General features: G+C 40.1%; 1 protein-coding gene across 1 annotated transcript in view; it reads left to right on the top strand.

The window, feature by feature from the left end:
• GDA (guanine deaminase) overlaps positions 1-14,804 on the top strand; it is a 76,366-nt gene that overhangs the window by 23,157 nt on the left and 38,405 nt on the right. The window contains exons 5-9 of the mRNA XM_054031757.1: positions 2,547-2,652; positions 5,700-5,727; positions 7,721-7,828; positions 10,423-10,530; positions 13,503-13,600. Coding sequence (XP_053887732.1) covers positions 2,547-2,652; positions 5,700-5,727; positions 7,721-7,828; positions 10,423-10,530; positions 13,503-13,600 — 448 coding nt within the window. The remainder of the gene's footprint in view (positions 1-2,546; positions 2,653-5,699; positions 5,728-7,720; positions 7,829-10,422; positions 10,531-13,502; positions 13,601-14,804) is intronic.

Here is a 14,804-nt window from a genome sequence, read left to right as displayed (position 1 = left end):
CATCACCATAGCCAGATGGTAGTGTGGCTTCCCTGGGCTGCTCCCTATTCTCCCCATCAGTCTCCCCAAGATATTCTGCCAAGTCGTAGCAGCTCCTCGGCATTGGGGGAGACAGAGCTCTCTGGAAGCTCAAGCTGGTCCTCATGGCAGCAGCGGTTCTCCCTGGCTTCCGACTCCAGCAGCGGGGAAGAAGCACGTGTCTCCTTCGGCAGCTCCCTCCGGAATGAGTTGCTGGGCTGGCCTTTTATATTTCCCCTTCCTGTCCCACCCCCTGCTTCTAGCGTGAAGGGCGTGGCCCTCCTGGTTCCACCCACCAGGTGGCTTGCGGCATCCCTCCACTTCTGCCTGTGAGGAAGGCCACACTTCCTCGCTACAGAACTCAAATATGAAATTGCATAACTATTAACTGTGGTATGTAACCTATCATTTAAATTGGCTTCTGTGCCAGATGACTGAAGGATCCCTAATGTGATGCCATTTTTTTTTTTAAAAGGCTCCAGAGGTGATCCTGGCAATTACAGGCAAATAAACCTAATTTCAGTACTAGGCAAATTAGTTGAAACCATAATAAAGAACAGAATTATCAGATTTGTTGGTGAAGAGTCAACATGGCTTTTGTAAAGGGAAAATCATGCCTCACCAATCTACTAGAATTCTTTGAGAGGGTCAAAAACATGTGGGCAAGGGTGATCCAGTGGATACAGTGTACTTGGACTTTCAGAAAGCCTTTGACAAGGTCCCTCACCAAAGGCTCTTAAGCAAACTAAGCTGTCAAGTGATAAGAGGGAAGATCTTTTTCTGGATCAGAAACTAATTAAAAGACAAGAACCAAAAGGATAGGAATAAATAGTTAGTTTTCAGAATGGAGAGAGGTAAATAGTGGTGTCCCCAAGGGGTCTGTAGTGGGACCAGTGCTGCTCAACATATTCATAAATTATCTGGAAAAAAAGGTAAACAGTGAGGTGGCAAAATTTGCAGATGATACAAAATTACTCAAGATAGTTACATCCAAAGTAGACTACAAAGGGATCTCAGTACACTGAGTGACTGGGCAACAAAATGGCAGATAAAATTAAGTGTTGATAAATGCAAAGTAATGCACATTGGAAAACATAATCACAACTATACATACATAATTGGATCAAAATTAGCTGTTACCACTGAAGAAAGATCTTGAAATCATTATGGATAGTTCTCTGAAAACATCTGCTCAATGTGCAGTTAATAGTCAAAAAAGCTAACATTAGGAACCATTAGGGAAGCGATAGATAATAAGACGGAAAATATCATAATGCCACTATATAAATCCATGTTATGCCCACATCTTAAATACTGTGTGCAGTTCTGCGGTGGGGGTCCAGGATCCATATGCGGACCACAATGATAAATAAGTTGAGAACCACTGTGCTAGTATATTGCAAAATTGCATATTGCAGATGCCAAACAACTTCATCGTTTCTGGCAAAAAACCCAGTGCTTGCCCATGCAAAAACACCAAAAGGTCTTTTAATGTATTGTCATTTGGTAGCTTTGACCTATAATTTTAGCACCTTAATCTGCTGTTTAATTTAAACAGAAAAACTGTAGTCGTAGTCATGCTGCAGCATTTCTGGAACTATGCAAATATGACATGCTCTCATTCTCATTGTTTCACCTCACCTACAACACCACTGGACAGTTCCACATTATACCTCTTCTAAATGTACATAAAATAAGCTTTCAAATTATATGTAATATGGATAGGGGGTACGTTAACTTCCAATAATATGGCCCTCTGGAGAATTGCCACATGCCTATGAAGACAGGAACAGTGTGTTCACTAATGACTAGATTCTGCCCAGCTCTTTTGTACGTGTGCTGCAGTGGTTGTGCAGCACTGGTGTGGTCCATGGAAGATCCAGGCAGAATTGCAGTCCCTCCCCAATACCTAATGGATGCATAGTGCCCCAAAAGCAGTGCTTAGTTTTTGCCAGGGCTGAGCCCTGGCACCTTTAGGCTTGGCAATTCCTAGCCCTGGCACCTCTGGGCTTGCTGCACGAGCATCTCTTTCATTACAAATTAAGCACCGCACAAAAGGGACAGGAAGGTGGGCTCTGACTTCCAACTGACCCGTGCAGTCAGATGGCACACAGGAAGGAGCAGGCTGCATGCCACAAAAGGGTGTGGTGGCATGCATGCTCCCCCTGTGGTTGGGGAATTCTGGGAGGCAGTTTGCCTGCCAGTGCTCTTCCTTCAGCAGTTTTGCACTCTGGACTATGTGTAACTGGCACGATCTAGCCCTTATTTATAATGTTTTCAGTAGCGAGTACTAGGGTAATGTTCAGAGTGTCCATTTAAATCTCTGTTGCTCATTACTTTCTCAAAATATTTTCCTTCTGGGCTAAAAAGTCTCAGTCTAAAGAGGAAGAAAAGAACATTGCCCTGTTCACTTTTAAATGAAGTTATCTGGGCCAGAATTTGTTACTCTGGTTTTAAGTGCAGGTCTTGCTAGCAGTTTGTTTGGAAAACAACTAATTTTGAGTTTTATTCTGTTATACATTTCACAGATAAATTTGGTCAGCGAGCATTTGTTGGAAAAGTTTGCATGGATATCAATGAAATTGTTCCAGAATACAAGGAAACCACTGATGAATCTCTCAAGGAGACGGAAAGGTAAAATGATTATACTGATAGTATTAGCTTTAGAAATTGTATTTTAATAAAAGTGAAAAAGGACAGGAAGGCTAGTTAATGATTAAGCCTAAAACTTTAAGGTGTAGGAAGGAAGTAATTTTTATTCATCCTTTTAAAATAAAAAAGTCTGATTCTCCTCTCACATGAGTTTTCCACTAATGCAACAAAATCTGTGTCAGTAGAATATCTCCTAATTTACAACAGTATAAGTGGGAGAAGAATCTGGTCCATACAGTGTACATGTGTGAATTTGTGACCTGCATCCGACGTAGTGGGCATTCACCCATGAAAGCTTATGCTCCAATACATCTGTTAGTCTTAAAGGTGCCACAGGACTCTCTGTTGCTGAGTACACATGCTTCTTTTAATGACTCTTCTGAAAAGTCTGAGGTTTAACATGAAGGACCTGATACAACAATGAATTAGACTGGGCACTAGATTGGTGTATGGATGCATGCTGATCTGGGAGCCATTTTGTGAGGTCACTACCCTGCAAGTACTTGAGCACATGTGTAATTTTACTCATATGAGTAGTCACACAAATGCTTAAGTGTTTGCAGGATCAGGACCATATTGGGAATACAGGATAAGGTAACATACGGCAATCTAAATATTTTATGGAGTGAGTTTGGAATTCCCACATTACTTATGTAGGTTATCCCAAGTGAATGCTAGTAAAATCTTGTTACCACTACAAGTTATCATGGATTTTTTTAATGGCATATTTTTAAAGAAGAGGTAGTTTTTTAAAAAAAAGGTTTAAAGATTATTAGTGTTATACTAATGTTTTTTTCCCTTGGCTGTTCACCCAGGTTTCCTTAGTACCAACTCCCAGCACTACAGGCATTAGAACAGTGGTTCTCAACTTATTTATCATTATGAGCTGCATATGCAGCCCACACCGTGTTACCTGGGCTGCAGGGGCTGAATGGTAGGTCAGTGGCAGCCTGGCCCCCGACCCTCACTGTGTGGGGCTGGGGGGCTTCCCGCCCCAGATCCCAGACCCCCACCACATGGGGCCAGCTGGCTGCCCCGGACCCCCAACCCCGCAGCTTCCCCAGGCCCCCGACCCCACAGGGCCGGCCGGCAGTCTCAACCCCAGACTCCCGCCACATGGAGTGGGCTGGCAGCCCCGACCTGACCCTGACCCCGACCCCACCACGCTGGGCAGCCAGGAACCCAGACCCTGCCAGGCGGGCCAGCCTTGAGCACCCAGCTGAGCTGGGCCACAGCTGTGTGCTAATTGGACGCGGGTTGAGAACTGCTGCATTAGATAGAGAGGACCTTCAGTTCTGGTACTTGTTTAAAACATCAGAATTATCTAAAACAGCTTTCCTGTCATGTGTTTGAGATTCAGTATCATGACTATAATAAGAATGGATGCGCTATAATTTTGGAAAAGAGGAATTCCAACTCTCATGGATAAGATAGCTGTGTCCAGCCTGGAACGTTTGTTTTTGTGTGACATGGACTTCAGCCATGAAGTGGGAGAAACTCTTCCTTTCTGTTAAAAAAGGAAACTTTTTTGGCATGTTCAACTTAATTTTTTAAAATATGGTCACTATTTGAAAACTGCTCAGAATTTTAGAATATTAGAGGTAAATTCGTGAGCATAGTTAGGTTAGGAAGTCAAAAGAATGAAATATATTAATATGAATTAATATAAATATTATATTTATATTTAATACATATTTTATTTAAAATTTTTATATTAATATAAATATTTATATTATATTAATTAATATTATTATTTTTATATTAATTAATATAAAGATTATATATCGCCTCCATATATATGATATAAACAGTTCAATGTAAGTTATTGGAATCTATATAATAAATTATGGAACTATGTGATAAACCACATAGTTCCATAATTTATCACATAGATTCCAATAACTTACATCGAACTGTTTATATCATATATATGGAGGCGATATATAATACCTTGCATTTATCTTGTACCAAAGTGTGGAGAAAAAGTGGTAAGTGTGCAGGACTGGGAGGAAAGTAGGTGGGAAAGTCTGAAGTCTAGATTTAAAAAAACCCCTGTATTTAAACCTGAAACTACAGTAGAGGAAACTGATTGGTTTCAGTTTTCAGTGTAAACCCCTGAACTGTCCAAGATTTGCAAGAACCTCTGTTGCCGGTGAACCTCTAGACGCCAAGGACCTTTCCTGCCCCCACCCTGCCACCCACTGGTGGGCCCCTAGGACCCTCTCATCTACAGGAACAATAGAATCTTGTCTCCCTGCATCACAGGCCATCAGAATACTCCCACATTCCAAAATGTGGGGACATGGTATGATTTGGGGGCTAGCTTTAGCTCATCTCTAATGTCTTGACCTCATTTTTTTAAAAAAAATATTTGTAGAGCCACTTGTGCTCTACTCTTTTGTTTTGAATGGAACAAACAAGTCCACATTGTGTTTTCAAATATGTAAATATTGCATACTCTAAAACCTACATAAATGCTCCCTGGAAAATAAAAGGATACCCCTCTGGACACTTTAAGTGAATGAAGGATAGAGAGTCTATCAATTTAAATCTCAATATATGTAACTACTGTAAATGAAGCATAAAATATTGCAATGTTCTAAAAATAGGATTTTAGAAAATAGAATAGATTCTATGCTCTGATTTAAATTCATGTGCAGCCAAAATTAAGATGTCTTTTTTTAATAGAGCTGCTATAGCATATAATCATGCTTTCTGTTGATTTAGTATAACATGTATTTGGTTTCCAATGAGAACACAGAGTAATTACCACATGTCTGGGGTTAATTACTACAAGTGATAAAACTTCTGCATATTTAGGGCCGGATTCTCAGCTGGTAAAAATTGGTATAGTTCCACTGACTTTAGTAGATCTATGCTGATTTACACTAGCTCAGAAACTGACCCTTACAGTTTTCAACTTTGTACATAAAACCGATTCACATGTGAAACACTTAATAAAACACTAAGGTAAATATTTTTCCTAGATTTCTTAATTTATAATACTGGTTACTTTTTCCCCCCTTCAGGTTTGTTAAAGAACTACTAGAAAAGAAAGTAAGTAGAATTGCTTTTTTATCAGCAGCATAACCCACATTCTGTACTGTCATGTGCTTTTTTTCCTATTTGCTGTATGAAATGGCTAAAATTCATTTCTCCTTTGTTTATATTCACTTTTGCATTCCCTTTTTTCTATGAAAATAAAATGAAGATTTGGAAGAAGAAAATCCAGTTTGAATGAATAAAATTGTTAACCCTAGTGACAAATCAGTAAAGATAGATTTAATGACTAATTAAATCCTGAATCTGTACAAACTTGTTTGGGAGCTGTGGGTTTGAGTTGGCAAATGTCAGTGTGACACAATGCATTCAATATTGTTTGGTCAGAGCACTGCAGAATACTATACTTTGAAAAATAACTTATTTTCTTTAAAACTGCTCAGCTTCCTACAAAGAACAATTCTATGGTCATAGGAAGAAATAAGCTAATAAATCATTTCACTGTTTATAAACCATGCTACGAAGAGAAATCTTTGTTTAACTCAGAAAAAAATAGTTGCCTTTTAAGGTAACAGCAGTATGGTGCCACAACTTTACACTGCAGTTAATAATCCTTTTCCACATTAGTTTTTTGGATCAGCACATTCGGTCACATGTGTGAAGAAGAGTCTAACGAAAATCTGCAGATATATTTTATGGCATTGTTACTATAGTCAAGGAATGTTACGGCTTTTCCTTGTTAAATTTCTTTTTTCAGTGGTTTCATTTGTATGACACTTGTTGCCAAGATTTCAAGCTTGATGCCTAAAGTTAGGCATCTAAATCCATATTTACTTACCTAAATAAGTGACTTGATTTTCAAACTGCATCTGGGAGCTGAGTTGAAGAGACTGCAGGCCAAAACATCTGGCAGTCTTCTCTAGTGGTGTCACATGCACAATGACAGGCTGGCACATGAGGGCCATCAGAGAGACCAGTAGTGGCCTGGCACTTGCCAGTCGGACCCCTGTGAATGTTATGCTATTTTCTATTCTGCTGGCAATCTTCAACCCAAAATGCCATGCTTAAATTGAATGGCTAATTCTACTTTGTTGAGTATAGTTATCTTAGAGGCCTAGAGTTTAAGGCCAGAAGGGATCAGTAGATCATATTATAGTCTGACCTCCTGTATTCTATAGGTCACAAATGCCTTCCTTAATATGTCTGGTCATCTCACTAATCTTCCTGTCTATGGAAGCCAGGAGCCAGATTGTAGCCAATGCACCTGCATAGGGTGGAGAAACTGGAACAAGAGGAAGGCACAGGAAGTCCAGTGCTTCCTGGAACTACCTGCAGCCTGCATCAACCCCTAATTCAAGCTGTGTCTTAAGTCCTGTCTACACGGTGATAAAAAACCTGTGGCACCAAGTCCAAGAGCCTGGGTCAGCTGACTTGCACTCGCGGGACTTAAGCTGCATGTCTAGAAATAGCAGTGTAGACATTCAGGCTCAGGCTGGAGCCCGGGCTCTGAGACCTCACGACCTGAGCCCAAACATCTGCACTACTATTTTATAGCCCCACAGCCCAAGCTGCATGAGCCTGAGTGACTGTGTGCTGGGTATTTTATTGCAGTGTGGACATACGCTTAGTGGCACAATCTGAATCATAGAAATCAGAGATGGGAAAAGCCTATTAAATTATCTAATTCACCCCTTACTGGCCAATGCATAGCTGCCTTTTGACAATGGACATGAATATATTCTTCCAGTCCAGTTAAAATCTCAGTGATTTCAGGGAAGTTGCTTATGGAAAAATCTTTATAGTCTATTAAAATGACTTATTGAAAAAACTTTGATTTTCTATTCCTGTGACAATGGTTGTAATAAAAATCAGAAAATTGCAGTATAGAGATTCATTCATATGAGCAATGGATGCAGTAGAAAAAGAAAACAATACAAAATAAAGCCCACTCCTTTTTCATCATCATATAAGCTAGAGGGTCAGTGCACTCTTGGCCCTGATGCACAGATTCTTATTTGCAATCTCAAGTATGCAATTTGAATATTTTCAGTATCAAAAGGTACAACCCATAGTGACGCCTCGTTTTGGACCTTCCTGCACTGAGAAGTTGTTGAGTAGACTTGGTGACTTTGCGAAGGCTCGTGACATCTACGTGCAGGTAGGATTTGTGAGCTCTCTAAATACCTTTTTTCACTGGGAGAAAACTCACAGGACAGGAAATATTAATGAGAAATCAGTTTCAAAAGCTTCACTGTTTATCTGATATTGCCTGTCATAGTTCAGGGCAACTACACCTGTATTCCCCCTCACAGCCCAGCAAGGGCACCCACACCAGACTCCCAGATCCTCATCTCACCTGTCTCGGGTGGATACGTGTGTCTCTGTCTCTCCTGACTGGGGTTTTACCAGGCTGTGCAGTTCCCTGCCTACTCTGTGAATTCCCCAGCATGTCAGATTGCCTAACCAGGCCTGCTTTGATTTCTTCTCCAAGGCTATATACAGTGTAATTCCATACAGTTAGAAGTTACCAATTGCCCTTTCTAAGCAAGCACATTTATTCTTAAGGTAAAAGCATTACAAGGAAAACATATTAAAACAATACATGAACCTGATAAGCTTACCGAAGATCACCCCCCTTCCCCAACACAGGGTCTGGCCAGTGGTCAGTTCTTCAAACCCCATCAATGGGTTTTCAGCTGTTAGCTCAGAACGAGCACATCTTTAAATGTGTGAGTCACTCCTTTATACAGTTTGGGTCTTTGAGCTTAGGACCCTGGGAACAGGTAATTAGCAGACAGTCTCTCTCTCTTCAGGGCATAGCTTCACATGGCTGGGATTTTGCATAACCAGAGGCAGGGGTGGGGATTTGCATTAACTTCCCCCTAGAAATTTCCCAGGAAATCCACTTCACATGCATTTTCCCAAAAGTTCATTCTTGTCTGCCACATTGTTCACTGTAGTCCATTGATCACTGAGGCCCTTACATACATCACCTTTGCATTTAACACAACGGACTTCAAAGATACGTAAACTTAATTCAATAAGATCTCCCAAAGATATTGCAGGAAATTGGCATATCTGTCATACTGCCCAATTCAGCAAAACAATTAATTTGCATACTTAACTTTGAGCCAGTCTTTAAATTCCACTGAAGTTGCCAGCCCCCTGCACTCTCCAGGTCAGGGAGTGGGCAGAGGGGTCATAGCTGGATCACTGTGTGCTTCAGCAACGCCAGCTGGTGCATGGTCTTTGGGGACCATAACCAGTTGTTTGTTTAATGTTGCTGCTATATGCCTGTGCCAGCTCTGGCATAGGTGAGAGCATCCTGGAGAACTATAACCAACAGCTCCTCATTTCTCCTGCACAAAACAGATCTCAGCACAGAAAAGAATGAGCCTTTGTATTCAAAGCATCTTAATTTAACATAGTTAAAAGAGAAGTGCATCTTACTGTGTCATTAAGTAACTGCAATTTAGAATTAAAGTGCTTTTTAAAGCTTACAGCTGTGTTAAAGCTGGGAGACACTTTTTGGTTACATAGTCTTAATTAGATACTACATTCAAACTACGTTTGCATTATTTAACATTACAAGAAGGGATATTTGTAAATATTGGAAACATATGTTCCAGAGACAGTGGACGAGATTCTCAGCCACACCAGAGGAGTACACAGCAGATCAGAGGAAGACTAATGGGGGCAAAGGTGTCCTTTGTGATGCCCTGAACCTGGGTCTAGTCTGTGTTGGTCTGGCACCTCTCCCCTTATCCCACTGGTCCAAAGTGCTGCTTTAACATTTGTCAACTACCAGTGACCTGGTGCCACCTGTACTTCCAGGTGTCATTGAGGATCCAGCAGCACCCCAAATTGAAAACTTTTTAAATGAAAGGATAGGAAGGACAAATCACTTCCCCCACTTTCCCTTAACACACTATCAGTGCCTCCCTTATGTGCAAACTAAGCTTTTGCCAACTTGTCTTTATCTAAGTATTGCTCTCCACCAGGCACTAGGAAAGCAAAACTAACTAGTGGAAATGCAGCTGCTTTACCTTTCCGGAGGGAGGCTGAGAGTTCGAGTTCAGCTGCTGGGATTGTGAATTTAGCCAGCTGAAAGGAGCTGGCATGGCAACCCTAGGGACGGCTCTGGTTAAAGGAATTTTGCTCCTCAACCTCCAGATAGCATAAAGATCCAGTTTCTCCTTATCAGGGATTTTCATCCCCTTTTCCTCACAGTCCAAACTGATAGAACAAGTGTTGGCCCCTGATTCCTCTTCATATGAGTGGGGAGGGCAAATAAAGTATTTGACATTGTGAAGTATTACAATGTCTCATTTGGTTTCAAAGGCCCTCTTATCTGCATGACCAGCACTTTACACTAACTAATGCTTTTTTCCTGTTCAGTGAGTTACACAATTACAGATGTTTACAATGCAAAGCATGTACTACAGAGGTTATGAATGAGATTAATACGTGCAGCATCCTGCACTATTCATAAGACCTAGACACCAAACACATACTTACCACTCTAGTATTTATCTTAACAATGCTAATACACAGGTAAGCCAGACTGGTTTCAGTCTGTGTTTTGTCAGTGTTCACTGAGGCTTGGGCATGAGCTGACACCTGATCTGCCAGCATCACAGTTGCAAGTCTAGTTAACTGTTAGGCCACCCAGAGTATTTGTGTGGTCAGTTTTTATTGTTTAAATCTCAATAAAAAAGCAAATACTGATTACTGTTTTTTTCCCCCTTACAGAGTCATATAAGCGAGAATGATGGAGAAATCAAACTTGTGGAGCAAATGTTTCCTAACTATAAAAATTATACTGATTTATATGATAAAACCAAGCTACTTACAAGCAAGGTAGCGTTAAGGAATATTCTATAGTATAAGTTATGAGATTTATCAATATGGACAATATACTGGTGAATCTTATTCACTGTCCTCAGGCTTGAACGAGTTGCATTGCTGTACATCCAAGGAGATGCAATGAAATCTGAGAGAAGATAATGTAAATATGATTTACTATAGGGATAGTTACAGACAATAAAAGCTTTAAATATTCAGGTGTGCCCGAGTTCTGCTCAGCACTCTTTAGGAGAGGACAAAGGTAAAGACAATTTGTGCTCCCAATCTGGTTTGTAATGGCCCCCTAGAGAAGTTGGGTGGGGAAAGGACAGGAGCAGATGGTTTAGAACTGACTATGCAGCCTCTGGGGATTTCCCCAGATAAATCTCCAGCTACCCTGCTATTGTAGTTTTCCTACCCCTTTCTGCTGCTTGAGGATTTGGCCTATTGACTGGTGTATGATCTACTTCATTTTAAAATTCTATGAATTGCACATTTCAAATTTTTATTTAGAAATCACACCCACACTTCCTCCCCCCCCACTGAGTAGTAGACATGCAATTTCAAGATATTTCAAATCAAGTTTACGAATTCCTAATCTGTTGTATGAAAACTTGTTTATATACGTGTGTGTTTGAACTAATATAAATCTCCAATTTTTCCACACACATCTTGGGTGTGTGGTGTTTTCCAAACCATATTTTAAGGGCGCAATGTTAACTTCTGCTTTATCAGTGAATACAGTTGTGTTTAGTGTTACTATTAGGTTTATGGATCAGAGGGGTAGCCGTGTTAGTCTGAATCTGTAAAAAGCAACAGAGGGTCCTGTGGCACCTTTGAGACTAACAGAAGTACTGGGAGCATAAGCTTTTGTGGGTAAGAACCTCACTTCTTCAGATGCAAGTCATCTGAAGAAGTTAGGTTCTTACCCACGAAAGCTTATGCTCCCAGTACTTCTGTTAGTCTCAAAGGTGCCACAGGACCCTCTGTTGCTTTTATTAGGTTTATATTAACATGTAAATTTGGGGGAGAAATATGCATACGTTTCTTAAAATTGTCAAACATTTAAAATCTTAGGGGGGGATTTCCAAGGTAAAAAGGGCAGTTGGGAAGTCATTGGGAATGAGGCACTGAACTTTGTGCCTTGGAAAGGCTCCTCCAAGTGTACACATCTACATAGCATTTTTATTAGACAAATAAATATAAAAATTACTAGTTTATAATGCAGTATTACTACCCTTATCATACAGTGATAAAGTCTATGCACAATAAGCTGTTATGCCCCTGACAATACCACAGATCAAGGTTGACTAATGATAAAACAGGACTTACTAAAGTACATATCCCTGCCCTCTTGTGTGTTATGTAAAGCACTGAACATTCCTATGGAAAATCTAGGAACCAAACAGTGCTTTCTGACACAAGAGTCCTTGCTTTATAAATTGTTCCTTTAAAACTAATCATAACTGAAGAGTAAAAATTTCTAAAACATCACGTCATTGTGTTTTACTTCTTAACAAGTAATGCCAACATTTCAAAACACACATTTGCAGGTTTGGAGATGAAGGGTTTTTCTTCTCTAAGACCCGAGAGAACTTTATGCATGTCCTTAACTTTAAATGTGACCAGTCCCATCGGGCTGGATTTTTGACCGAGTCTGAATTTCGGGAGTCCTGAGCCAAATGACCCTTGTGCAAGTTAGGGCTTCAAGGGTACAGCTGTAACTTATTTGTCAGCAGAAGATTGGGCCTAGCAGAGTTCCACTCTGCCATAGCCACTGTCACTCCTACACCAGGTGTTGAGGGGGCATCTGGCATATTTTTGTGGTGCAAGGTAGACTCTGCAGAAGAGAGAATCCAGCCCATGACTCCAATGGGACTACCCAGGTGGAATTACTCAAATGTTTCAAGTTAAGAATATGCTTCAGTTTTCTGTTGAGTTGAAGCCCATGTAAATCTTGAGTACTCACCATGCAAAATATCACTGTCCAAAACTTTTACTATATTTGTAGATGCTGACACCTTCACAGGCTAGGTGGCATGCCTCAGTCATAAAATAGTGTGTGATAGACAAATACTTCATCAACACACTTCTACTGTGATCCAAAAGCCGCAAGCCCTTTACCCAAATTAGAAAAGCAATTTTAATAGTTTGGGCACTCTAACATACTGTGTTCTAAAACAGTGAAATGGACAGTATAACCGTTTGGCTCCTCCAGGAAATCTGATCATTCTAAAGATGACGCCAAATACTTTAAAAAAAATAACAGATTTATTTGGGGAAAGGAAAAGATACTTCTTATATTTTGAAATGTCAGACTGCTGGTTGGAGAGTACTGGGTTTATGTCCCTGTTAAATAACAAAGCATACAGGTATAGGATCTTTATAATGTTAAGAAATTGTGTTTTTTAAAATCCACATTGTAGGAGGCTAAAAAAGAAAAAAATAATAATTTCCACACCAAACTAATTTAAAAACATTCCAGAGTCAACATTCTTGTGCAAAATATAAGACATGATTGCAGGAAACAAGTTGTTGCTAGAAAATAACCCAGAATCTCTGTAGTGTTTAGTGCTATCCCCTTGTCCTCAGTGTACCCCAGCATATTCCCTATCTCAGGACCTGTGAGGGGCAGCTTAAGCGTGATTAAATCAGACCTACACTGCTCATGCACCTGGGGAATTCTTGCCCAGTCCCTTGTGGCTCCTGTGTGACAGTTATAGAGCCAGAGCAAGAATCAGCTCCATTATTTTTCCTCTAAAGCAAGGAGAGAAAGCCAAGGGAAGTGATTAATTATTTAAGGCCTGATTCAAAGCTCATTGATGTTAATGGGAGGTTTCCACTGACTTCAATAGGTCTTGGATCAGGTCCTTAATACACACTTCACCTCTGACAATGGGAAATGGCATTGTGGATAATAAAAACAAAATAATAATAAATTCACAGGCAAAAAAAAGTAATTTCTGTGTTATGTTGTTTGTCTCTAGACTGTGATGGCCCATGGCTGTCATCTCTCTGACGAAGAGCTGAAACTTTTTAGTCTTCGAGGAGCTGCAATTGCCCATTGCCCCAATTCAAATTTTTCGTAAGTAAAGAAATAGCTAATGGGATACAATAGGCAGGGCTGTGATTCAGTGGTGTAAATTCTACCTGCAGTGACTAAATGACATGATTTATAGGACCATAGGCAACCGGGGTAGTCAATTATTTTTGGTCAAGGTCCAAATTTCTTGGTCAAGGTATAGTCAAGGTCCAGATTCCAGATAAAATAATAAAACACCACCAATAATCATGATTATAAGTAAATAAAAAGATTTTGGGGTCCTTTGGCAGTCCAGATTTGGCTCGCGGTCCGCCTACTGACTACCCCTGCACTGGAGTGAGGAGTACTCGCTCATGTTCCATTGCTGCATGATGTGGAACAGGAACTGCTTTGTGCTGACAGAGCTCTTTGGTCATACATTGAACTGTAAGAACTGGGATATCTCCCCTTTTAGTACATTGCTCTTGTTGAAGCACATGACAGATTTAGCAGAAACCCCCACTCTCACCTCTGGTTTACAGGAAATCCCCATCTATTGTTCCCTCACTCTCTCCACATATTCCTTGTAGGATTGAATAGCACCCAGCTGACATGGCCAAGCAGTTTGGGGAAGGTACAAGGGAAGACTGTTATATACTGAGGGGTTGTTTAGATTAGTGAGTCTCATTGGAACAGAATGTTATAATGTCTCATTTCAAAACAACCTTTTGTTTCAAAATTTATTGTATATTATAATATAAAAATATCAACATTTGAACTAAATATTTGACTCCAAAACAAAAATACTTTACAGGAAGTTTCTCAGTTTTCTGATTGTGTTCTTATTTGGACTGAAAACAGATTTCGAAATCATGGAATTGCTCATGAAACAGAAATTCCAGTTCTTGCACAGCTCTAGTTCCATGCTTGTTTACATTAGGGTTTGCACAGGTGTGACTTCCCCTGGGAACACGGTCAGTGCGTGTTCCCAAGATAAGTCACATGGGTCAAGCCCCATTTTGCTCTAGTGCAGTGGGTTTACATTAGAGTGTTGCATAATTTCCATAGAACTAGACAAGCCATGCAACCCAGTAGCCTCAATTAATTGGCTCCATAAGGAATCTCAGATTTGTTTCAACTGCTCTCTTGAAACAGATTTTATCATAAAATGGATTTTGTTTTTATTTTTCATATTTATAAATCAACCATCTTGACTTTCTACATCAACATATCACATTATATATGAAAGAAGGCCAAGATATTAAAA

The sequence above is a fragment of the Malaclemys terrapin genome, chromosome 6 (genome assembly GCF_027887155.1).
Source record: "Malaclemys terrapin pileata isolate rMalTer1 chromosome 6, rMalTer1.hap1, whole genome shotgun sequence".
Lineage (NCBI taxonomy): Eukaryota > Metazoa > Chordata > Testudines > Emydidae > Malaclemys > Malaclemys terrapin.
This window is presented reverse-complemented; position numbering and strand designations above follow the sequence as displayed.